Source organism: Chaetomium fimeti (genome assembly GCF_033439085.1).
Source record: "Chaetomium fimeti strain CBS 168.71 chromosome Unknown B0H64scaffold_5, whole genome shotgun sequence".
NCBI lineage: Eukaryota > Fungi > Ascomycota > Sordariomycetes > Sordariales > Chaetomiaceae > Chaetomium > Chaetomium fimeti.
In genome coordinates, this window is record NW_026944333.1 from 383,280 (window position 1) to 403,709 (window position 20,430).

Here is a 20,430-nt window from a genome sequence, read left to right on the forward strand (position 1 = left end):
TCTGCCTGCGAAACGCGGCTGAAAATGCAAGGTTAAGCGCAGCCGCTAACAAGCGCCCCACCCCGCGCTTGGCAATGGCAGACGCGGCAATCATTGCGGCCAAGAAGAAAACAACGATGCTGTCTGCTTTTCACAGGACATTTACTCGTACATTGCACAGACCAGCCAGAAGTGCCAGAGTGTTACAGTGAAGGTATTTAACAGATTTTCTCGTACTGTGCAGGATAAAGCCGGCATGCAGAAATTCATGGTGCGATGCAACATACGCATGTACCAAGTACTTACAAGTATGTACGTTAATTACTATGTACATGATCGATGAAGGATGTCCATTGCTCTCCTACCATCTTGTGCATGCTCCGTACCAAGAAACTATTGTCGTCAATGACGCTGAGGGTATACCAGTATGAAAAAAAAAACTCGGAAATATACAGTGAGAACCAACTCCAGTTTCAAACCCAAAGAGCCACCCGCCCCATTCACTCTCCCTCACCATTCGAAACTCATTACTTGTCATCATCACCGCCACCCAACTTTTGTACCAGACGGAAAACGCTCACGGACAGCGTGAAACTCCAGGCTATCAGACCAATCATCTGAAAAGCGGCCAGCGCCTGGCTATATTGCCTCGTCTGCCGGTCCGCCGAGTTATGGTAGACCAAGGCCTCAAAGGCGAGGGCCGTGCTGGCTGATTTAAATATGATAAAGAATAGGTCCATGAGGACGAGGGCAATTTTCTGGTTGGCCGCCCGCAACCCCAGCGGCTTGCCCGTGTACTCGTCCCATGTCATGTAGCCGATGTAGGGAATGGCGACCGAGTCGACCACGATGGCCACGATCGCCTGTGTCAGCTCTGACGAGCGATCGTTCTCTTCGCCGTGCTCGATTTCGACTATCCTAGCCGAGATAGCCAGCGCCACGATGGAGGTGAGCAGGACGGTCAGGCGGAAGGCGAGAGGGACGAGTGGGTGACGGAGTATGATACGCCATAACCGCTTGTAGAGCACCTTCCTTCGTGTCTGTTTCCTCCCAGTGGTGCCGTTCACGTCGCGGATCTCGACGGGGGTGTTGAAATCCGGCTGCATCTTATCCAGCATCTCGGGATCGACAATCTCGGCCTCCTCGTTCGGTAAGCGGCCATATCGAGACGACAGCACGTAGCTGTGCCATGGCGAGTCCGGAGTCGCCCGGCTGAAGCGCGGCACAATGACAGGTTCGGCCGTGCGCAAGTGGTCCCATTTCCTTCCCCTCTCGGAGCCATCTCCGCGTTTGAGCAACTTGCGTAGCCTCGCCCTCGACGTGCGCGCTCCCTCGAGTCCCAGCACAGCCGGGTTCTCGTAAACGAATCCATCCTTCGACACTCTCCTCTGCGCGTGGCTCGGCGAATGATTATGATGGGCTGGTAGGGCGCGTGGAGGGGGCGAGGTCAGCGAGCCGATCTGCTTCTCGGTCGGGGTGCCGTATCGCGTTTCGTACGAGTCAATCCATGCTGTCGGGTAAACATTAGCATCATGAGAGTACCATCGCCCATGCAGGTAGTAATATTCGTACCTGGAAGAGTCCTCGTGACGCGCCGCGGGGTTGACGTGGATTGTTGAGGATCGCTCTGAGACCTCATCGACGGTTGTGGCTCGGAACGATGTGAACTCGACGGCGGCCGGGCCGGAGTCGCCATTGCTGAGACTGGGAATGTCCGATATGGTTGAGGGGAGGTCAAAGGGGGGCGGCCAATAAGACTATTCAGCTAGCTAGCGATACCTCGGCGCATTAAGACTGGGAACGGGGCAGCAGCCGCATGCAGCGAGGATTGACGTTGACGGCCGGGAGAGCACGGGAGAACGAGGATGGGCGAGACCCGAATGTGTCGCTGCATGATGCGGCAATCGCTATGATTTAGGTAGGGTTGAAAATAGGTACGGTTCCCCGACTCGGTCGTGTCGGGTGTCCGAACTGGCCGGCTTGGGTTCAAGCATGCGCGGTGGTTGGGGTGATGTTGGCCTTGGGTGGTCGGTTTTTGAGCCGTCAGCGCGACTTGGCAGCGGCAGCAGCTTCTTTCCTGAGTGGCGAGGCCCCTGGCGGCACAGACCATGTCTTCAACCCGGTTCCACGAGCTTAACCACAAGCGATGACGACAACTGCGACAGCCCACTTGGCCGGTGGGTGCTGTTGTTGATGGCCTTTCTGTGCCACGCAATGTGCTCTGTATCGCTTTAATCTGAACCTTTCTTTTTTCCTCCAAAGCCTATGAAACCTCAGGAGTTACCTTTCCGTTCTATTTACAGCCCACTGTATTGTTTTCTCTCAATTCAACTCCTCGCTCACAACACATCGAGCTTGGACAAAACAGAGACGGAAGTGAAGGGACAATTGACTTTGTATAAAACAATTTACACAATACATCCATTGTTGTGCTTGCCACGTTCCGGGTCCGTTAGTAGCGTTACCTTCCATGCATGCTTGAAACACATTCGGCACCTCGTCCCTCGATCATGAGAACCTCGACTTGCGACGCGACAATTTCTTCATCAGTCTGTCTGCCTTGCAGGCCTCCCGGGCTTGCCCCGCGCACTCCCACATTGGGCTCAAGATCCATGGTGCACCCCAGAGGCAGGGGAGATAACAGGGGTTGAGACGAAGAATGCTTGACGCTTTTTTGACATGGGCCTTGATGTATCCATGTCACTCCACTTTAAACACCATCTTGGCCACTCAGGATGGGATCATGGTGGCATCTGCGTCACTGATCTTGGTGGGAGGAACTCAAAATCCCGGCAAGCTTACCCAAATATTTTTTGCAGGAAGAGCTGGCTCTGTCTTGGGAACGCGCGGTTGTTTGCCACCACCAATCCACCATCGCATCCAGACCACCGAATATCTCCAAGTACAAGATGCGCTGCCGCGGTCTTTCTTTCTGGGCGTAAACACCGCGGGATTCCTCTCTTTTTTTTTCTTCTTCCCTTTCTTCTTCCCCGCGCGCGGCGGACAACAAGCAACAAGAGCGCCGCCGATCGGCACGCCTTTGACTGGCCGACTTTGCCTTTTGCGAAAGGCCCCACGAGGTAGTCGAGGCCTCCCCCGCCGCGCAACACCATGCGCCTCTACCTACTGCCCATCTCGACGAGGCGCACGCTGCTATACTGCCAGCAACTCAACGCGCCAGCCTCAGAAAAGCCGACGTGGTCCAACTGGCTCCAGTCCAAGGCCGCGCGCACTTGGTCCGGCTGGGAAAAGAAGGAAAAGGGCTGGCAAAAATCGGTCGTCAACTATGGCAACCAAGCGCTACGTCGCATCCCTTACGAGGAATGGGGGCTCAAGTCGGTGCCTCCGCTGTCGCAGCGCCGGAAGCAGGTTGAGCTGAAGGGCACTGAGAAGGTCGAGGTGGTTTACCCCAAGAGCCTGCTGGCGATGGACAAGGTACCCGAGATCCTGCGGTCGCTGGCAACCGAGAGGCAGGGGCTGCATAAGAAGAGGTTGATATGGTGCTTTATCGGCATGCCGATATCAGCGCCCGTTGCCCTCGTTCCGGTGTAGGTCCACATCGGCCCTCGGGTCTTACGACGACTTGGCTAACATGATATCCATTGGAGCATTCCAAACCTTCCCTTCTTTTACTTAGTCTACCGCGCCTGGTCACATTGGCGGGCGCTGTCTGGGGGGAAACACCTCCAATTCCTCCTCAAGAACAACCTCCTCGCCCTGAAGCCATCGCCCATTGTCGATCAGGTGTATGCCGCGCAGAAGCCTCCCTTACCATCCACCCCTGAACGGACAGCCGATTCCAAGGAGAAAATCATCGTGGACAATGCGAATCCCGTCGCGGCGGATGACGCACAGAATCCAAACGGTGAGACCATGCTGCTGTCGCAGGCCAATGGCAAGAAGATGACGCAAGCTCTCGACCTGCCCCAGCTGGAGGTTGAGCTCGAACGAGCGATATGGCAAGTCGAGACGGCCATCAAGAAGCGCAGCGCCGAAGTTGCTGCCAAGAACCCCCAAGAGTCGACAAGCGAAAGCGAGAAGAAGTCGCAATGAACGTCAATGACAGGGCCATGTATGATAACGTATACTATTCCACTACGGTCGCGGGGTGGTTGGAACGCTAGACGGGGTTGGGGAGTTGTTGGCTTGATACCTCATGGCGATGATGCGAATGGGCGGCCGGTTTGATTTTAAGAATTCTCGACTCTCGACTCGAACCGCAGACCGCACTCCCTACGTGATCCCACCCGGTCCCCCCCGAACCACAACCGTGAACCGCCCCCCAGCGAAGCGCCTGCTCCGCCGAACCCACCATCGCCCACCATCACCCCGACGGTCACCTCTCCGCCGGAGAAGGGGGAGGCCTCCCACCACCACCGCTACCACCACCACCGCCGCTCCCAAACGCGCTCACCAACCCATGGACCAACGCCATCCCCAGAAACAGCGTCACCACCACCAGCACCCGCCGCACGCCAACAACCCCCCCACCACCACCATCACCACCGCCATCCTTACCAACACCACCAACCCTTCGCCTCCCCGCCCGCTGCTTCACCGCCCCCGAACCGGCATGCAACGGCAACACCATCCCCCTCGACCCCGATCCTGACCCCGATCCCGACCCGGAACCAGATGACGCCTCCCCCAGCAGCAAAAACGCAGGCGACAGCAGCGGCGAGGTCAGCGGGAAGGACCCACCCTCACCATCCCCACCGTCACTATCCCGAAACCCGGGTCGAGGTATCCCTATCCCTAGCCCTAACCCGATGTCCCCTGTCAAATCGTCCGTGTTGGCGTCGGTCTCGGTATCGGCGTAGGGGGATGGTGGGGAGGGCCAGAGATGCGGGGGTGATGATGGGTTGTGGGGATGCTGGGGAGAGGGGGAACCGGTTGGTTGGGGACTCGGGGAGCGGGAGGGGGGTGTCGGGGAACGTTCGAGGTTGGGGGATGGGCTCCTGCTGTTGCGGTTGTGGTGGTTGTGGTTGTGGTTGTTGTGGTTATGGTTGTTGTGGTGGTTGTCGGTCGGGGTGGGCGGGGTGATGGCAAAGTCGATCAGGTGGTGGTGCTGTCGGGGGTCCTCAGCGCCGGGCTGGGGTTTCAATAGCACGTAATGCCGCAATGTCTCGCAGCGCCAGGCGGCGGCGGCTTTTTGCCGGACGAGGCGTTCGGTTGGGCTTGCGTGGGCGAGGGCGGCGTATTGCTGGGGGAGGCTGGATGGGTTGTCGTTTGGTGGTTTTGTCCTGACAGCGGGTTGTTGTTGTTGTTGTTGTTGCTGCTGGTGCTGCTGCCGGGGCTTGGTGGCGTTGAGATAGGTGTTGGGGTTGAGAGGGGAGGGAGTTAGGGGGACGTAGCGGCGTTGGTCGGATGGCGGTGACGGTGGCATGTCGATGAACTGAGGGTATCTTTGTTGGTCGTGTGGTGTAGACTTTTGGGCCATCACAAAGATCTACAGGTCCTGGTGGTTACAGGGAGTTTACATGTGGTGCGGAGCTCCTGTCCCTGAAGCAGGGACGCGGCGCATGGGGCGGAGTTGGGTCGTAGGGTGAAACCGGCGTGGGTATGTCCCACGCCACCATAAGGAATGCACGGATGCAACTAGCAAGTCGGGGGCGGAGGTCAATCATGACAGGCCGAGCCTTGGGATGTCCAATTTCCGATGCCAATCGTGTCAGGGACGTGTACGTGGACAAGCGAGGATGACGTGGAAAGCTTAACACGATCCCATAATCTACGGTTACTCGTACCATGACCTGCGAAGTACCGAATTCGGATAATCTAACCGGGGGCCGCAAAAGACGGCCAACTTGGAGTCTCAGGCGAACGGCACCGACCAAGAGTCGCACATCCTCACACTCGTATTCTGGTTTTCTGTTGGCCGTGACATGGAGGTCTTGCCCATACTTCACCCAACAGTTCCAACATAACGAGGTAACCCAGTGTTGTCGGACAACCGTATTCTGGGGCCTACTGGCCCGGCCTCTCGACGCCTCGACATACGTAACATTATCGGCATTGTTCCTCAGCTCCTCGCACCCAAAGGCCGGATCCCAGTAACTAGCCCAACACACCCAACAATGGAAACAATCAAGGGCCGCATGCATCCCCGGGACGAGGCGCAACGCTAGCTCAGGTAGCACTGCAACGGCGCGCATCCTAGCATGCGGGGAGCCGCTGCAAGTGACGCCGTTAGCGAGCAAGACCCCTGTTGTTGATCTGCTGCGGGCGCTCTGTTCAACATCAAAACCCGATTACTATCTCATGCTGCGCTTCAAGCTAGATTGGAGATCTAACCGCGTAACGATAGAGTCGCGCAAAAGGACCACGAATATGTCATTATGCTTGGCCTGCAGCCAACCACTGTGCAGCAAGTGAAACGGAGATGCGTGACGCCAAGGGCGCGGTGGGATGGCGAGAGGGCTCTTCCGACGGTAAACAAGTTGAGGCATGCGAGGTGTCGCCCAGCAGCCCAACTCTGAGATTAACACTAAACATGTCATAACGCAGTAGTGTGGCTTTTCGTTTTTCCCATCCCTTTATTCCGAATGGTCAGGCCAATAGACCTGCCTATGCCGCTGTACTCCCAACTCCAGCCCATCCATATTTTAAAACCACCACCCAGCTCAATCCGTAAAAAGGGGAGCATGCGCCGCAAGTACTGTGTAAAACATCCTCCGGATCATCGCCCGATATCTGCCCACGTTGGCTGTCGCCTTTGCAGGTCCAGAGGTGTCGGCAGAGTTGCCAGCCCCTGGCCGGGATCGCGCGAATGCACGATGATCCAACCCGACGTGCAAGAAGGATGTCGGGAGAATATCATCGTCCCAGTCTGCGGCTGAATCCTAGCATCGCTGAAGAACAGGGGAAAACCATGTGTCGAGCTCGAGTTTTATTAACCCATGTCGCTGCCCAAGTAGACCACACCAAACAGAGCCGCTGGTAGACCGAGGAGCACACAATCGACAACAAAGCTAGACATAGCCAGCAAATGGAGTAAATTGGGCCAGATAGTCCTCGAAGTGCATCCCAACGGAATCGGTCTATGACGCCGGCAGGGAGGTTAATTCTGCCTCCGCCTCCTCAGTGGTAGGCGCAGCGTCATTCAGGCGGGGCTTTTTAGCACGGCCGTTGTCCTGGACGTCAAGCGACTCTTTCGCGTCCTTGAGTTCAACCTCAAGCTCGTCGAGTCTTCGCTTGAGCATGTTCTCTCGCCGGTGGCTTTCCTCGAGCTCCTTTTGGAGCTGCGCGTGCGACTCGTTCATGACGCTGAGTTGGGTGTGGAGCTGCTCGTTGGCCTCGGTCTTGCTCTTCTCTTGTGCCTGTCGGTTCGCTTCCTCTTGCTCAAGCTGCTGGATCCTACCCCTGTACAGTTCCTGGATGACCTCGAGCTCGCTGACGCGCGTCTTCAAGCTCGCATTAGTGGCGAGGATCTGTTCGTTTGTCTGCGGCATGTCGAGCCGGTCGCCGTTCAATGGCGACGGGGCACGGCCGTCGGGCCCGCCAAACCCGGATAGCTGCTGGGCCTGAAACTGGTCCTCGAGGTTCTGGTACATGGGGCCCATGTGCGATGCGTAGAGGTTGGGCGTGCCGGTACGGGAGATTGGAGAGTTTGTGTCGTCCATGACGCCATTGGCCGACTTTTGCGAGGCCCTGCGGGCACCGTTGACAGCGTTGAGGTCTGCGCCGTTCATGTCACCCGTTTGGGCCAGGTGTTGTTGTTGTTGCGCCTGCGCCTGTGCCTGTACACGGTTAGGCTCAAGCGTGCCGGTGTATCGGGGGATAGATAGCCTACCTTTTTCTGCTTCGCGAGGTCGGGCCGTATTGACTTGACACGGTTTCGGCTCTTGATTACGTCCGTCTTGAGCGAGATGGGCCTGGGCCGGCCGTGGAGCTTGAGAAAGAGCCCGCAGGCGTTGCAGAGGACTGCGCCTGTCTCGTCGCGTCGCCATAGCGGGGTGGTGTGCGTCTCGCAGTTTTGGCAGGTCGCCTGGGAAGTCGCACGGTCGTGGTTAGCCATGGTCGCCATAGTTCCGTGCGATGCGTCGCAAAGCGTCGCCTTGTACACGACGATATAAGTGACAAGGAGAGATTAGATGGGAGATAAGGGGACGATAAATGGGGATGGGGAACAGATAAAGTGGTGGCCCGGGACCGCGATGATAAGCCTGGGAGTTCGGGTGATAAGGAAATTTTTTGACCGAGTCGGCTTCAAAGCCCAGGAAGTGGGGATCGACAGATAAACGTAAACGGCTTAGTGTGGGTCACTGGGCTTGGCGAGTGCCCCACCTGCTCGAATGCAGCTCGATGTTTTGAGAGCCAATGAGCAACTTGGTCAGGACATGGCCGTGAAAGGCAGTTGTAGAGGCATTGTAAGGCGTGGATGGTGTTGCAAGCCAGGGAAAACAAGTGAAAATTGATGGGGAGTGCAACTTTGAAACTTACAGGACTTCCACCGGGAGCAGGATGAGTGCTGGCGTTAGAGGTTGCCGGATACACGGCGGGCGCAATCGAAACAGGTCTGACAAGAAGACGCGGTGTTAGCAGAAAACGAGAGTAGAAGAAAACTGGTGGTGGCTCGCAGTTTGCCAACACAACCAGCATCTTCAAGCCACATATTTGACCACCACAGCACTACTAACCTTGGTTGTGAAGAGTCCGCTATCGGGTTGCTGGCGGCAAGCGCCGGGGTGGCGGGTAGAGAATGCGTAAGGTTCTGGGGTGCCGAGGCCTGCGTCGATACTGAGCTGGGTCGAGAGATCATGGCCGAATCGCCATCGAGTTCTGTGGAAACCGCCTGTGGTTGCAGGCCATCCATCTTTGATTCATCCATAGTGGACTCAGGGTTTAGCGTCACGAACGAGTCGAACTCTGAGAAATCTGGAGTTGGTATCGAAGCCAGCTTGATGGTGTCTCGGGGTTGGGTTTGTCGAAAAGGGTCGGATGGCGTCGCAAAAACGCGGTCAGGTTGTGTTCCGAAAGTCCAAATAGACCGAGGGTGGGTGGGGATTAGGAACGCGCCGGAAAGGCACTGGAAATTGAATGGGCCGCGCCCAAAAGATTGATATCAGAGAGACGCAGTCTGAGATGCGCCCGATCGCATGCGGTGGGACGAAGTACCAGAGGGCGAAGCGAGCGACTCAAGCGGACGACAATCAAGGACAAAGAACGGGTAGGTTCCTGCCGTTACGGTATTACAATGTTGGGGTTCTCTATAATGTGGTATGATAATAGAGAGGTAAAGGATTCGGGAGAGTAGGTAGTAGAAATCGCAATGAAGCAGTGTTTGTTTTCACGGGGTTTGCTGCTGATGGATGTTGAAGGAACGGGAAGATGCAGTGAACGATCAGACGAAATCAGGTGGGATGGTACGTACCCACAAGCGCATGTGCATTCGGCCAGGCTCTTCAAGGGGTCTGTGCGGACCTGTGGGGATGCACCACTTGACTTCACGCAGCCTCACTCCACACTCCTTGGTGTCAAGACTGCCGTTTGGGGCAAATGTTCTTGCTCGAGTCCCGTCCATGAGCATGATGGAATCTGATCATGTTTTTATTTGAAATACGAATATCTACCTAGGTAGCTTCCCTGCATACATCTAAATCTTGCTCGCTCCTCCGCTTCACAACAATCCAGAAAATGGAGGACCAGATTGTATACATTTTTCACATCCTCTACACCATCCTCAGTTGTCTTGCCATGCCTCTCTTCTGGGTCGAGACACTCCTCTTCTGGATGCTTGGCCTCCCTACGTCGACGAGTTTCCGCATGTTTCGTCGAGCAGACACCGTTCCCGACTATTACGCGACGGTGGCATATAGCTATGCGTTGGTCACCATCATGCTCATACCCTACTTCATCTATTTCGACCGTAGGGATGGCCGAGGACCGCTTGGGAGGCTACTCCATCCTCTGACGAGAGAAGCCAGCCCATTCACAGAATACTCGATCATGTTTGCCCGCGTTTGGCTGGCTGTGGCCTGGGTAAATTTAGCGGTGGCTCAGTTCATGACTGACTATAATCTGGTGTCGGTTTGTGCCAAAATCTCGTGTGTGCTCTTCATCCTCTGATGGGGCCACATTGCCCAGAGTCAAGAAACTACCATCATCGCGTGGGGGGGAATAACATGCCGGAAGCCCGCTGGAGCTCAAGCGCCACTCAGACTAATCACCGCCGCACCAATGTCATCATAGGGTCCTGATGGCGTGACCATCGCATCAAGCATCTCAACCGCAAATGCGACACCCAGGCTACCTACAAGCTGGCCTAGAGTTATAGATGATGGTCCGACCAGGGGAGGATGGGTTGTAAAACATCGGAGGGCGGTCTGCCTAAGAATTGGGGTCAGATGTCCTGTTTCGAGATGATGGTTGGGCTAAAATTCATGTCAGATTCGTGATCGATAGGGAACTCCACGCATAGCGTGTTACGGCCGTTCTCATCATCTGTGTTGTACTTTCATGACCGTTGAAGTGAAAGGAGTGAGAAGGAAAAGCAGAATCAAGGCGAGGGGCAGGAGCATGAAAAATACCTATTTCAAGCTTGTTATCCGAAGAGTTCATGACCACGCGATCCAGCAGCCGCGTCAAGGAACCTGGAGACAAAAGTCTCACCCGTGCGGATTATGATTGGTGGATGCGCCAAGCGGCCGGGATGAAGCACGGCCGACCCCGCCAGTCAGAAATCGGAATCCCGGACGCCAACACCAGAATTTCAGAAGCATCGTCTGCTGCAGCCGAAGAAAAGCGCAACACCAGCCAGCCTTAAATTCGACAACCAGCAACACGACGAGAGGGCATAAAGACGCCGAAACCGTCAGATTTTAATTGTCACAAAGCGCCAAGCAAACACAATGCCGTCGACGCACAAAAAAGAAAAGCCATGGGACACGGACGACATCGACAAGTGGAAGGTCGACCCTTTCACCAAGGACGAGTCTTCGGGCCCATTCCTTGAGGAATCTTCCTTCATGACCCTCTTCCCCAAGTACCGCGAGCGCTATCTCAAGGATTCTTGGCCCCTCGTCACCAAAGCCCTCGACAAGAACGGCATCACCGCGACGCTGGATCTCATCGAGGGCTCCATGACAGTCAAGACAACCAGAAAGGTATTTTACAGGCGCCAATTCTGCCGAATACAGCTGGAGTGCTGACGACCAAAACAGACATTCGATCCCGCGGCGATTTTGAATGCGCGAGACCTCATCAAGCTCCTGGCGCGGTCCGTACCAGCGCCCCAAGCCATCAAGATTCTCGAGGACGGGATGGCGTGCGACATTCTCAAGATCCGGAGCATGGTGCGGAACAAGGATCGGTTCGTGAAGAGGCGGCAGCGGATATTGGGGCAGAACGGAACAAGTGAGCAAAAGGAGCCCTCTCCAGTGGCGGCTAGTGGCTAACGTTGCGCAGCACTGAAAGCGCTCGAGTTGCTCACGGAGACCTACATCCTGGTTCACGGCAACACGGTTTCGGTAATGGGGCCGTTTAAGGGGCTAAAGGAGGTCAGAAGGGTGGTCGAGGACACGATGCAAAACGTCCACCCAATCTACCTAATCAAGGAGCTGATGTGAGTGTTGCGGGCGCAATCACGCACACGCCAACGGCTGCTGACAACAGACACTAGGATCAAACGCGAACTGGCCAAGGACCCGGGGCTGGCGCACGAAGACTGGAGCCGGTACCTTCCCAACTTCAAGAAGCGCACGCTGTCCAAGCGGCGGACGCCGTTCAAGGTCACGGACAAGGCCAAGAAGACGTACACGCCGTTCCCGCCGGCGCCCGAGAAGAGCAAGGTGGACCAGCAGATCGAGACGGGCGAGTATTTCTTGGGCAAGGAGGCCAAGCACCGGGCGGCCGAGGCGGAGCGGGCCGAGAAGGCCAAGCAAAAGAAGGAGGAGAAGAAGCGGGAGCGCGAGCGCGAGTACGTGCCGCCCGAGGAAGGCGCAGGCAAACCGAAGAAGAGGAAGACAACACACGACTGAAGGGAGCATGGTGGTGGTTATGGTAGCGGTGGTGGTGGTGGCAGTGGAAGCTTCGGAGAGGAACGGTCTGTCAAGTTCGATCTTCGAATCCCATGATACCCATGCAGGAAAATATTTGACCCGGTGCAGATGGTTTGTCGTGGCCGGTGGACGGCGATACCAGCACCGGACAGGACGGGAAGCTAGACCGCCCCGTATAGACGCAGTGGTTGGATTATTAATAAAGATCTACCCGCTCGGCGGATGGGCCGAGGCAAGCGCGTCATTGGGATCCGCTAGTGCGGGGAGGTGGGGGCAGTCCGTCTCCGGCGGAACGTCGCTGACGACAAACCGGCATTGCGGAGATATAGAAGAGTAGTATAAGTAGCGGAGATAGAGGTCGCCAAGTTGGGTACCTATTGTACTTGTAACATAGCAATTCACACAGTACACAACCACCTGAATTACCAAATCAACAAATCAACGCGCCAAGATGCCGTACTCGCTCACCGTGAAGAAGACGGAGGGCAAGCCGGGACAGGTTTACTACCCGTGAGTTTGCCCAAGCCCCTTTCACAACACAACATCACCTCTCACGCACCGCCACTTCTCACACACACATATCACACACCACCTCTCACGCACCGCCACTTCTCACACACATATCACACAACCACTAACCCCCCCACCCCCTCAGCCTCCAACTCAACACCACCCCCACCATCCCGACCCCCGGCCCCGGCCAGCTCCTCATCAAACTCTCCGCCTGCGCCCTCAACCACCGCGACCTCTTCATCCGCCAGCACCTGTACCCGGGCATCTCCTTCGCCCACCCGCTCTTCGCCGACGGCTACGGCACCGTGACCGCCCTCGGCGGCGGCGGCGACAACCACAACCCTTCCGCTACCGCCCAGGCCCTGCTGCACAAACCTGTGCTATTGCTGCCCATGCGCGGGTGGGAGGCGGCGGCGGACGGGCCGGAGGATTTGGGGAGGGGGTTTGTGATTGTGGGCGGGTCGGTGGGGAGCGAGGTGGGGATGGGCCAGGAGTGGGTGGTTGTGGATGAGGGGGATGTGGTGGAGGCGCCGGGGCATTTGAGTGCGGTTGAGGGGGCGGCGCTGCCGTTGGTCGGGGTGACTGGGTGGCGGGCGCTGGTGAGTAAGGGGGGGCGCGAGGGAGGGGTGGAATGTGCTGGTGACGGGGATTGGGGGCGGGGTGGCGCTGCAGGTGCTGCAGTTTGCGGTGGCGAGGGGGTGTAATGTGTTTGTGACGTCCGGGGATCGGGGGAAGGTTGAGAGGGCGGTGGGGATGGGGGCGCGGGGCGGGGTGAGTTATAGGGAGGGGGATTGGGATATGCAGTTGGGGAGGATGCTGCCGGAGGAGAGGCCGTATTTGGATCTGGTGGTGGACGGGGCGGGCGGGGAGGTGGTGGGGAAGACGGTCAAGTTGTTGAAGCCTGGGGGTGTGATTGCGAACTATGGGATGACGGTCGGGCCGAAGATGGACTGGCTGATGCAGGCCACGCTGAAGCATATCGAGTTGCGGGGCACGACGATGGGGTCTAAGAAGGAGTTCGAGGAGATGGTCGAGTTTGTGAAGGAGCACAAGATCCGGCCGGTGGTGAGCAGGGTTGTCAAGGGGCTGGACAATATCGAGGGGATCGATAGTCTGTTTGACGATATGAAGGCGGGGAGGCAGTTCGGCAAGCTGGTGATCCAGATCGACGGAGACGATTCGCCGCCCAAGTTGTGAGGGTGAGCGATACGAGGCAGGTTTAAACAGAGAGACATCAAGTACATACTCGTAGTTCATTCACATGGTTAGCCTCTAAAGGACCCTCCTCACGAAAAGAAGCTGTTAAGAATTACTACTCTTAGTCCTAATGCTGTGTGCCAGTTTCCAAGGCTATATGAAGACACCAGTATCAAACATAACTCGACGCTATCAAGGCACCAGCTAAATGCCCGTCCCTTCGCTTCGGCTTCCCGCCTTGTCTCTCTAACAGACTTTTTCCTATCCCTCCATAACTAATATTCCATCCCCGCCATTATCGTCACCACCCCCGACGAGTTATGTAGAGAACCCCGACAACCGCTCAGGCTAGTTTTGGAATCCTGCTGGGGGATACGGGGAACCCGGTTCGGTCATCCAGCGGCAAAGAGTCTCGACGTCCTTTTCCGAGACCAATCTCTCCCCCGTCTCCGATTTCTCGGCGACGATATCATAAACAGGCACGATAGCGCCGCCATACTGCTTAGATGAGGTGGGCTTGAGTCGCACGGTAAACTGAGTATCTCTCCCATAGGTGGAAGTGCGGTCCTCTGCTCTGATATGGATCCACTCCAAGAGAATTGCCAAACTCCAAAGCTCTCCGGGATGGCATTGTCCCCAGGACTGCGAGAACATAGGGGGCACATGACTAGGACCGGCACTATCCCAGAAACCCTTCTTCAGATCAACCCCAAACCGGCCGAGGAGGACTTCTTCACAACCGGCGAAATATACTCTGGGCAGGATCTCTGTCCATCCTTCTTTGTTCCAAAAGTCAATCAAACTCCCACGATAGCCCTGGGGGACGATTGAGATAGCGTGCTGGTTAGTGGCTCCGTGGTATTGGCAGCTACGATGAGACACGCAACCAGGCTGCACCCCTGGCCGGAGTACTTCCGATAGATGGTCGTCCTGGATGAGGATATTAAACGGAGTTATGACACTCCCCCCCGAAGTCTGTATCTTGTATGTTGTCGCTCGCTTGAAACACTGCGCGTTCATCGACCTTATCCTCTCGCAGAAGCCAAATCGAGGCGGGACAAGCTGGCCGGTGGCGTCTCTCCGAAAGTGGCCGTATGGTGGATGTGAGGCCTTCATGAATACCTTGCCGTTGATGACGTGGACAAAAAGGTCGAGATGGAGCTCGGTGGTGACACGCGGTGTTTGGCGGTATACCTCGCTGGCCACTGTGAACAGCTGCACCATGGTTGCCGAATCCGTGACAAAGTCTGCAGCACAGATGCTGCGGAAGACGTCGAACTTATGCTCAAGTAAGTTCTTATGTGCCGCGCGGAACAAGCCCTGGAACATCTCTGGTCCATGTTGATCGGGATCCTTCTTCGCTTCCTGGTTGTAGCACCCTTCGGGAGTGAACTGGAAGGGGTTGAACAATGGAGGTTGGATGATTGGGGCCTTGCCTGCGATGGAGGAGGGTTAAACTCTAGAAAATCCGTGTAGAGTGGGTGTCTCAATATACCCTCCATAATGACTCCTTCATTATTTGTCGTACAGAATCCGACCAAGACCCGCGGCGGAGTGAGGGTGCCCTGAGATGGCGCCTCATCGCGGTTTAGTAAAAGGTGCAGTGGCGTGCTGTCCATCTTGACCGGGCTGCGTCGCAGAGCAGATGTCTGAGGTGGAGACGGGTTGAGTGCTATGGTGTGTTGGTTGCCGTTGCGTGTCTCGTGGGCACTTAGGAGGGTTGTAGGGCTGTTGATGAGGTAGTTGATAGTGGGATGTTGCGGTAGGGATGGCTCGATGTGGGCTTGATTGAAGGTTGGGGGACGACAGGTTCGCGCGATGAGAGAGCATTGGGGCAGCTCCAATACCTTCCATGCAGATGACTCGAGGGCTACTTCAGTTGCCAGAAGGAGAGCACTACCCACGTGTAGTGTCTGAATCCGCGGCTGTGCCTTCCACCACCGGCCTCAAGCATGAACCGGGTCTGCGTTGCCGCGTAGTGGGAGACAACTTCTCGCCAGATCTGTCTTCAAGGTTGGCTTGTGCAACATATACCTCCTTTACTCGGGTAGACACCAAGGTAAGCACCCCTACTCCAACCCTTCCACCGCCGCCACCTCCTCCTCACTCGGCCTCCTGATCCCCTCAAAATGGCCCACGCCGCCCCTCAACGACCCGCCATCATTCCACACCCACACCCTCACGATCCCCTCCCCCACCTCCCCCGTATCCACCTCGGGCGTATTCATCATAACCGGCCACCCCTCCACGCCCACCTCCTCATCCCTCTCCATCACCCACCCCATCTGACACCTCACCCCCTCCCCACCCAGAAACCGTTTCCCCCACGCCGCAAACACAGCCGCCAACTGATCCGCCGTAAACCAGCACCCATTCCCCATCCCCACGTTGGCATTCTCCCCCTGCACCACCTCGCTCTCGTACACCGCGCGCAGCTCCTCCAGCGTCGGCACCCTCACCCCCACCACCTTCCCCTCCCTCGTCACCCCAGAAACAGAAGAGGAGGAGGAAGGAGAAGAGAGCTGGTACCGCGCCGACAAAATCAGCGCATGCAAGCCGCACTCGAGGTCGGTGCCCGGCGTCGGCAGGCGTGTGTAGACGCCGCGCGGGAAGGCGTCCCAGAAGCGGTGGCGGGCGCGGAGGTAGGCGGCGCAGCGGCGCAGGGCGGCGGAGGGGGTGGGGAGGATGTCCCGGGCGTGGGAGACGGGGAGGAGGATGGGGGGTTGGGGGGGTTGGGGAGTTTGGGGAGCTTGAGGAGTTTGGGGGGGTCGAGGAGTTTGGGCAGTTTGGGGAAGGGGGTTGTTGGTGGTTGTGGTGGGGCCGGTGTCGGCGGTGCTGGTTGTGGCCATTATGGCGGTGGTCAGTTTGATGAGTGGGATGCTTGTGGAAGTCGAAGGTGAAGTCGGAATTGGGTTGTGTTAGGTTGCTGGTTGAAGGTCGGTGATCCGCGTTTAGCCGCTCCCCGCCCTCTCCCCCCCCGACCCGGCCCGTTGATCGGCGAGGTGGATCCCGGCGGCCCGTGAATGTCAGATTGAAAGGATCCGATCCGATCGCGAGACAGAGGGGGCAAGCGCCGTGTCTCGGACCGGATTTACAATTCAATGACATGTACAAGTACCCAACTTCAAGGTTTCCTTTGCCATCCCCGGACTAGTTCGTTAATCGCCATGTGTCACGTTGCGTCATCAACCTTGCCTTGTGGTGATCCCGGCCTTCTACACTCCGCCAGCTGACGGCGGGTCTTCGGGCGCCGCCATGGCTCGCATGGCTGCTGAGCATGTGAAACCAGCAGCGCTCAGCTTGGGTCGGTGGGGGTGGGGTCCAGTTTACAATACGAGACGGCCAAATGCGGATGCAACTTAACAAAAGATCATGTGAGCCGCGGCATGACAAGTGGCTCAGATTAGCATCCGACATGCTCCTCCATGGCGGGTTCGGGCCTAGTGATTTGGAATTTTGCTTCAGTTGCTTCGGTCGCTTCGGCAAAGCTCATCCTCTCCGATCCTTCCGTTGCACAAAAGCGTGAGGACAAAGGGGTTGGACCCGAAAGCGAGTGGCATGCTATTTATTGTGGCTGAGACCCTCTTCGTGTAACCCGGCCCCCAAGGACCGAAACATGCAAAGGCCTTTCTAGAAGGTTGGAAAACATGCGGGAATGGAACGCATGCTGAGCTACGGTAGTATCCATACAGCCGCGCCCAGATTTTACCATGGAGATGTAACCGGATTCCTGTCGTAAATGCCGGTGCCCGTTGTATGCAGGAATCCAAAGTCATTGGGAGCGGTGGCTCAAAACAATTCTATCCTTGTAAAAATCTAAGTATGGGATTGTCGTTGGTTAGAGGTTTGGATAGGGTCAATTTGGGTCTCGCAGCGGTCGGCGGAGCAAGGTTGGGCCATCTTACGGCCCGCCTGCCAAAGTTAGCAAACAATCGCAATTACCTATCGTGAACACCATCATGGCTGGTGGCATTCGCAAACGTGAATCGCTGAAAGCAAAGACCTCTGAACATTTAAAAAAGAATTACAAGTCTGAGAGCAACCGTATCGAACCCGTGTTCAGTTCAACAACTCCCGAGAAGAACCCAAATGCGGGTGTAGAAAATGGGCAGCCGTGGCCGCCCGCTCGCATCGAGATGGGGAGACAAAGCGCATGCCGCCTCAGAAAGCAAGCCAGCAATGAAACCTGCCCGAGGCTGTTCCGAGGATACCAGGCAGCCCTCGAGCCCACTGGGTCCCAGAAAGCAACTCAACTCCCGACCAATGCAACATGTCCCTCAGTTCATATGCGGGCATAGACCAATTCCGGTTCCAGGCGCCACAACGAGTTTACCATCAACCGATCATGTACACGCCGCCGCTTCCATTCCCAGGTATTCCGTCGTGATGCATTATTGAGATAGTTTTGCGACGGGTGAGTCCTCACATGAGCACACACTTGGAGCAGCAGCCGGCCTGCGCATCGTCGTCGGCCATGTCCATCTTGCCCATGCCGCCGCCGTTGTGAGAAAGGCCGCCACCGATGGTCGGCCCGCCCTGCATCTCGCGGTTGTAATTCCTGATCGCCCGGACAACCTCGAAGAAAGCCGGCTCGACGTTGGTGTTGGTCTTGGCCGACGTCTCGAGGAAGGAGCAGTTGAACTCGTCCGCCAGCATTCTGCCCTCTGCAAGCACCTGTCAGCACCGACAAAGAAGAAAGCAATCACCCCGACTCCAGCGAGGAAACAACATACCTTCAACCGAGACCTTGCGCTCGCTCGCCAAATCAAGCTTGTTGCCGACGACAACCATGGGGAACACGTCCTTGTCCTTGACACGCAGGATTTGCTGTTGGAAGGTCCTTATCTCTTCAAAGCTCTCGCGCGACGTGATCGAGTAGACAAGCAGGAAGCCTTCGCCAGTGCGCATGTACTGCTCCCGCATTGCCGAGTACTCCTCCTGACCGGCTGTGTCCAGAACGTCGAGAAGCGCCACCTCATCGTCGACCATGCACTGCTTGCGGTAGGAATCTGCCAGCATGTCAGCCAATTGCCGGGGCCGGCAGGGGAAAGGGGGTCATTCGCTGCGTACCCTCGATGGTTGGGTCATATTCGTCGACGAAATGCGACTGGATCAGCTGGATTGTGAGGCATGACTTGCCGACACCACCGCCACCGACCACCACCAGTTTGTATTCTCTCGTGAACTGCGACGCGATCGGATTCGGGCGACAGTTAGCCAATGAGATTCAATGAGGAATGGCAGTCGCGCACAAGGTAGGACAAGGATCCAGGCACTATCGTCGGCCGGTCGATTAGGGGAGTGACGGAAACAACAAACCTTTGAGGCCATCTTTGTGGCTAACTGTGAATTGTGAAAAGGAAGAGAGGGAAAAGAAGACGACTGGAAGACTGGCTGTTAGTCTCGTTGTTCAAGAAAAAAGCTGAGGCTATCCCTCAGACTAGCAAGACCGCTCTTCGATGTGCCAAATTTATGGGGTCGGTCGCCAACCTCGCACAGGATGGTTCCGATCGGTGTTGTTGTTGGCCAAACGGAGAGAGGGGGGATGTTAGAACTGACATTGTTTGACAGAGGAATTGCCGTCTAGAAGAGAGAGCAGCGCTTTGCGCGATGGTCTGAAGTGGACGCGAGGTGAACACCCCTTTGGATTGTGTGTGGATCGGCAATCGAATTTCTCTGGAACCGCCTGGGGGCTGGTGTTGCTTGCCTTTGATCCTGCCGAAACTGGCGACCTGGTGGTTATTGGGCGAGCGATGTGTGGTGGTGATCACGGCAGGTCGGTCGGTTCGGGGTTGGAGGAGGAAGAGCTGCACGGAAAAACAGCTTGAGAAATCGAGATTACGCTGGAAGACCGCTGTGCTCCTGGCCAGGGAAGGTCAAGTTCAAAGGCGCGGCGGAAGAGCAAGAGCTGCAGGCCAAGGCAGCTAGGCGTAGTGTGGAAAGGGGTCCGTGTGCCTTCCGGGGGGGGGAAGTGGTGGGCCAGGCTCACTCCCCTTCTGATTCGCGAATGCCACGGCGCCAGCGGTGGGGGACAAAGGTACCCATGTGCCGACGGCACCATCCATCAGCTCGACTTGCCTGGTTTGGGGGTTTCGCAAATTGTTCTTTTGCCCTCGCACTGTGGCAGACCGAACGAACGTTACGATCACTCCAACCCGACGCAACCCTCATTCTCAGCTTTGAGCCGTTGAGGGAAGTGATGCACTCAAGTGAGGATAACGAGCCACTGATGACAGGACCAGCGACAGAGCTTCTGTCAGCTTTCACAGCAATTCTTATGGCGGACGGAGGCTTTTGGTCCACCCCATATGCAAGTTGCCAAGCGCCCTGGTCCTTGCTTGAACGAGGACAGAGTGAACTAACTGATTAACTTTCTTGGAGAACCTCGCCTGGCATGGAAGGTATGTGCAAGCATGTTACTTGTCAAGTATCCCAAGTATCATGAGATCTACAATGCCCGGGCGAGATTTATTGCCGGAGAAGACAATTCCATAAACGTATATGGGACGAGTGGACGGGAAGTGGCCTCTGCCAGAGACGGATATCGAATATAGATCTAGGCATGTCAGGCACTGATGCAGAGCGGTCCTGGGCCCCGCCCTGCTGCAGGATGCGCGAGCGGCTGTCCGCGTGGAGACCCGGCCAAAGAACCCAGCCAAGCCATGGAAGTTCCTGCTGTTGGGACCGCAACGAGACCGCAGCTTCAATTCGCCGCCGCACCTAGGTGGGTAGGGCTGACGAC

The 20,430-nt window shown here is 56.6% G+C and overlaps 11 protein-coding genes across 11 annotated transcripts; 4 read left to right on the top strand and 7 right to left on the bottom strand.

The window, feature by feature from the left end:
• Nucleotides 1-182: 182 nt before the first annotated feature.
• Nucleotides 183-2,004, bottom strand: B0H64DRAFT_399042 (uncharacterized protein; the record flags this gene model as incomplete). The annotated part of the gene is made up of 2 exons (XM_062803995.1): nt 1,552-2,004; nt 183-1,489 (listed from the first exon to the last, which is right to left on the bottom strand). Coding segments are annotated over exons 1-2 (1,100 nt in total), but the record flags the coding sequence as incomplete, so codon positions are not given.
• A 788-nt stretch (nt 2,005-2,792) lies between these two features.
• On the top strand, nt 2,793-4,174 carry B0H64DRAFT_175543 (mitochondrial K+-H+ exchange-related-domain-containing protein). Its single transcript, XM_062798839.1, has 2 exons — nt 2,793-3,527; nt 3,588-4,174. The coding sequence occupies exons 1-2, from the start codon at nt 3,091-3,093 to the stop codon at nt 4,030-4,032; spliced, it is 882 nt and encodes a 293-aa protein (XP_062657434.1). The 5' UTR covers nt 2,793-3,090; the 3' UTR covers nt 4,033-4,174.
• Nucleotides 4,175-4,315: 141 nt separating this feature from the next.
• Nucleotides 4,316-5,814, bottom strand: B0H64DRAFT_475474 (uncharacterized protein; the record flags this gene model as incomplete). The annotated part of the gene is made up of 1 exon (XM_062808104.1): nt 4,316-5,814. The coding sequence occupies exon 1, from the start codon at nt 5,417-5,419 to the stop codon at nt 4,316-4,318; it is 1,104 nt and encodes a 367-aa protein (XP_062657435.1). The 5' UTR covers nt 5,420-5,814.
• Nucleotides 5,815-6,918: 1,104 nt separating this feature from the next.
• On the bottom strand, nt 6,919-8,096 carry B0H64DRAFT_175525 (uncharacterized protein). The gene is made up of 2 exons (XM_062798838.1): nt 7,772-8,096; nt 6,919-7,718 (listed from the first exon to the last, which is right to left on the bottom strand). The coding sequence occupies exons 1-2, from the start codon at nt 8,003-8,005 to the stop codon at nt 7,020-7,022; spliced, it is 933 nt and encodes a 310-aa protein (XP_062657436.1). The 5' UTR covers nt 8,006-8,096; the 3' UTR covers nt 6,919-7,019.
• Nucleotides 8,097-8,913, bottom strand: B0H64DRAFT_175524 (uncharacterized protein). Its single transcript, XM_062798837.1, has 2 exons — nt 8,619-8,913; nt 8,097-8,497 (listed from the first exon to the last, which is right to left on the bottom strand). The coding sequence occupies exons 1-2, from the start codon at nt 8,807-8,809 to the stop codon at nt 8,188-8,190; spliced, it is 501 nt and encodes a 166-aa protein (XP_062657437.1). The 5' UTR covers nt 8,810-8,913; the 3' UTR covers nt 8,097-8,187.
• A 586-nt stretch (nt 8,914-9,499) lies between these two features.
• Nucleotides 9,500-10,203, top strand: B0H64DRAFT_175637 (uncharacterized protein). The gene has a single exon (XM_062798840.1). The coding sequence runs from the start codon at nt 9,616-9,618 to the stop codon at nt 10,045-10,047; it is 432 nt and encodes a 143-aa protein (XP_062657438.1). The 5' UTR covers nt 9,500-9,615; the 3' UTR covers nt 10,048-10,203.
• Nucleotides 10,204-10,677: 474 nt separating this feature from the next.
• Nucleotides 10,678-12,313, top strand: B0H64DRAFT_399053 (uncharacterized protein). The gene is made up of 4 exons (XM_062803996.1): nt 10,678-11,084; nt 11,142-11,334; nt 11,386-11,542; nt 11,600-12,313. The coding sequence occupies exons 1-4, from the start codon at nt 10,830-10,832 to the stop codon at nt 11,955-11,957; spliced, it is 963 nt and encodes a 320-aa protein (XP_062657439.1). The 5' UTR covers nt 10,678-10,829; the 3' UTR covers nt 11,958-12,313.
• A 116-nt stretch (nt 12,314-12,429) lies between these two features.
• B0H64DRAFT_462238 (uncharacterized protein) lies at nt 12,430-13,892 on the top strand (the record flags this gene model as incomplete). The annotated part of the gene is made up of 3 exons (XM_062807537.1): nt 12,430-12,488; nt 12,634-13,090; nt 13,173-13,892. 3 exons carry the CDS (start codon nt 12,430-12,432, stop codon nt 13,686-13,688), a joined length of 1,032 nt encoding a protein of 343 aa, XP_062657440.1. The 3' UTR covers nt 13,689-13,892.
• Nucleotides 13,893-15,141, bottom strand: B0H64DRAFT_175674 (uncharacterized protein). Its single transcript, XM_062798841.1, has one exon. The coding sequence runs from the start codon at nt 15,015-15,017 to the stop codon at nt 14,037-14,039; it is 981 nt and encodes a 326-aa protein (XP_062657441.1). The 5' UTR covers nt 15,018-15,141; the 3' UTR covers nt 13,893-14,036.
• Nucleotides 15,142-15,532: 391 nt separating this feature from the next.
• On the bottom strand, nt 15,533-16,537 carry B0H64DRAFT_462240 (uncharacterized protein; the record flags this gene model as incomplete). The annotated part of the gene is made up of 1 exon (XM_062807538.1): nt 15,533-16,537. One exon carries the CDS (start codon nt 16,535-16,537, stop codon nt 15,758-15,760), a length of 780 nt encoding a protein of 259 aa, XP_062657442.1. The 3' UTR covers nt 15,533-15,757.
• A 1,511-nt stretch (nt 16,538-18,048) lies between these two features.
• On the bottom strand, nt 18,049-19,325 carry B0H64DRAFT_175683 (ras-like protein). Its single transcript, XM_062798842.1, has 5 exons — nt 19,248-19,325; nt 19,008-19,070; nt 18,759-18,873; nt 18,422-18,697; nt 18,049-18,352 (listed from the first exon to the last, which is right to left on the bottom strand). Exons 2-5 carry the CDS (start codon nt 19,017-19,019, stop codon nt 18,111-18,113), a joined length of 645 nt encoding a protein of 214 aa, XP_062657443.1. The 5' UTR covers nt 19,020-19,070; nt 19,248-19,325; the 3' UTR covers nt 18,049-18,110.
• Nucleotides 19,326-20,430: the final 1,105 nt, after the last annotated feature.

What these genes read in the sequence shown, in the direction of transcription:
- B0H64DRAFT_175543 (XM_062798839.1), top strand. Translation starts at nt 3,091, where the DNA reads ATGCGCCTCTACCTACTGCCCATCTCGACGAGGCGCACGCTGCTATAC. An exon ending in CCCGTTGCCCTCGTTCCGGT is followed by an intron (nt 3,528 to 3,587) that starts GTAGGTCCACAT and finishes TATCCATTGGAG; the next exon opens with CATTCCAAACCTTCCCTTCT.
- B0H64DRAFT_175525 (XM_062798838.1), bottom strand. Translation starts at nt 8,005, where the DNA reads ATGGCGACCATGGCTAACCACGACCGTGCGACTTCCCAGGCGACCTGC. An exon ending in ACCTCGCGAAGCAGAAAAAG is followed by an intron (nt 7,719 to 7,771) that starts GTAGGCTATCTA and finishes AACCGTGTACAG; the next exon opens with GCACAGGCGCAGGCGCAACA.
- B0H64DRAFT_175524 (XM_062798837.1), bottom strand. Translation starts at nt 8,809, where the DNA reads ATGGATGAATCAAAGATGGATGGCCTGCAACCACAGGCGGTTTCCACA. An exon ending in GCGGACTCTTCACAACCAAG is followed by an intron (nt 8,498 to 8,618) that starts GTTAGTAGTGCT and finishes TCTTCTTGTCAG; the next exon opens with ACCTGTTTCGATTGCGCCCG.
- B0H64DRAFT_175637 (XM_062798840.1), top strand. Translation starts at nt 9,616, where the DNA reads ATGGAGGACCAGATTGTATACATTTTTCACATCCTCTACACCATCCTC.
- B0H64DRAFT_399053 (XM_062803996.1), top strand. Translation starts at nt 10,830, where the DNA reads ATGCCGTCGACGCACAAAAAAGAAAAGCCATGGGACACGGACGACATC. An exon ending in ATTGGGGCAGAACGGAACAA is followed by an intron (nt 11,335 to 11,385) that starts GTGAGCAAAAGG and finishes AACGTTGCGCAG; the next exon opens with CACTGAAAGCGCTCGAGTTG. An exon ending in TACCTAATCAAGGAGCTGAT is followed by an intron (nt 11,543 to 11,599) that starts GTGAGTGTTGCG and finishes AACAGACACTAG; the next exon opens with GATCAAACGCGAACTGGCCA.
- B0H64DRAFT_175674 (XM_062798841.1), bottom strand. Translation starts at nt 15,017, where the DNA reads ATGTTCCAGGGCTTGTTCCGCGCGGCACATAAGAACTTACTTGAGCAT.
- B0H64DRAFT_175683 (XM_062798842.1), bottom strand. An exon ending in ATATGACCCAACCATCGAGG is followed by an intron (nt 18,698 to 18,758) that starts GTACGCAGCGAA and finishes ACATGCTGGCAG; the next exon opens with ATTCCTACCGCAAGCAGTGC. An exon ending in GCGCAAGGTCTCGGTTGAAG is followed by an intron (nt 18,353 to 18,421) that starts GTATGTTGTTTC and finishes AGGTGCTTGCAG; the next exon opens with AGGGCAGAATGCTGGCGGAC.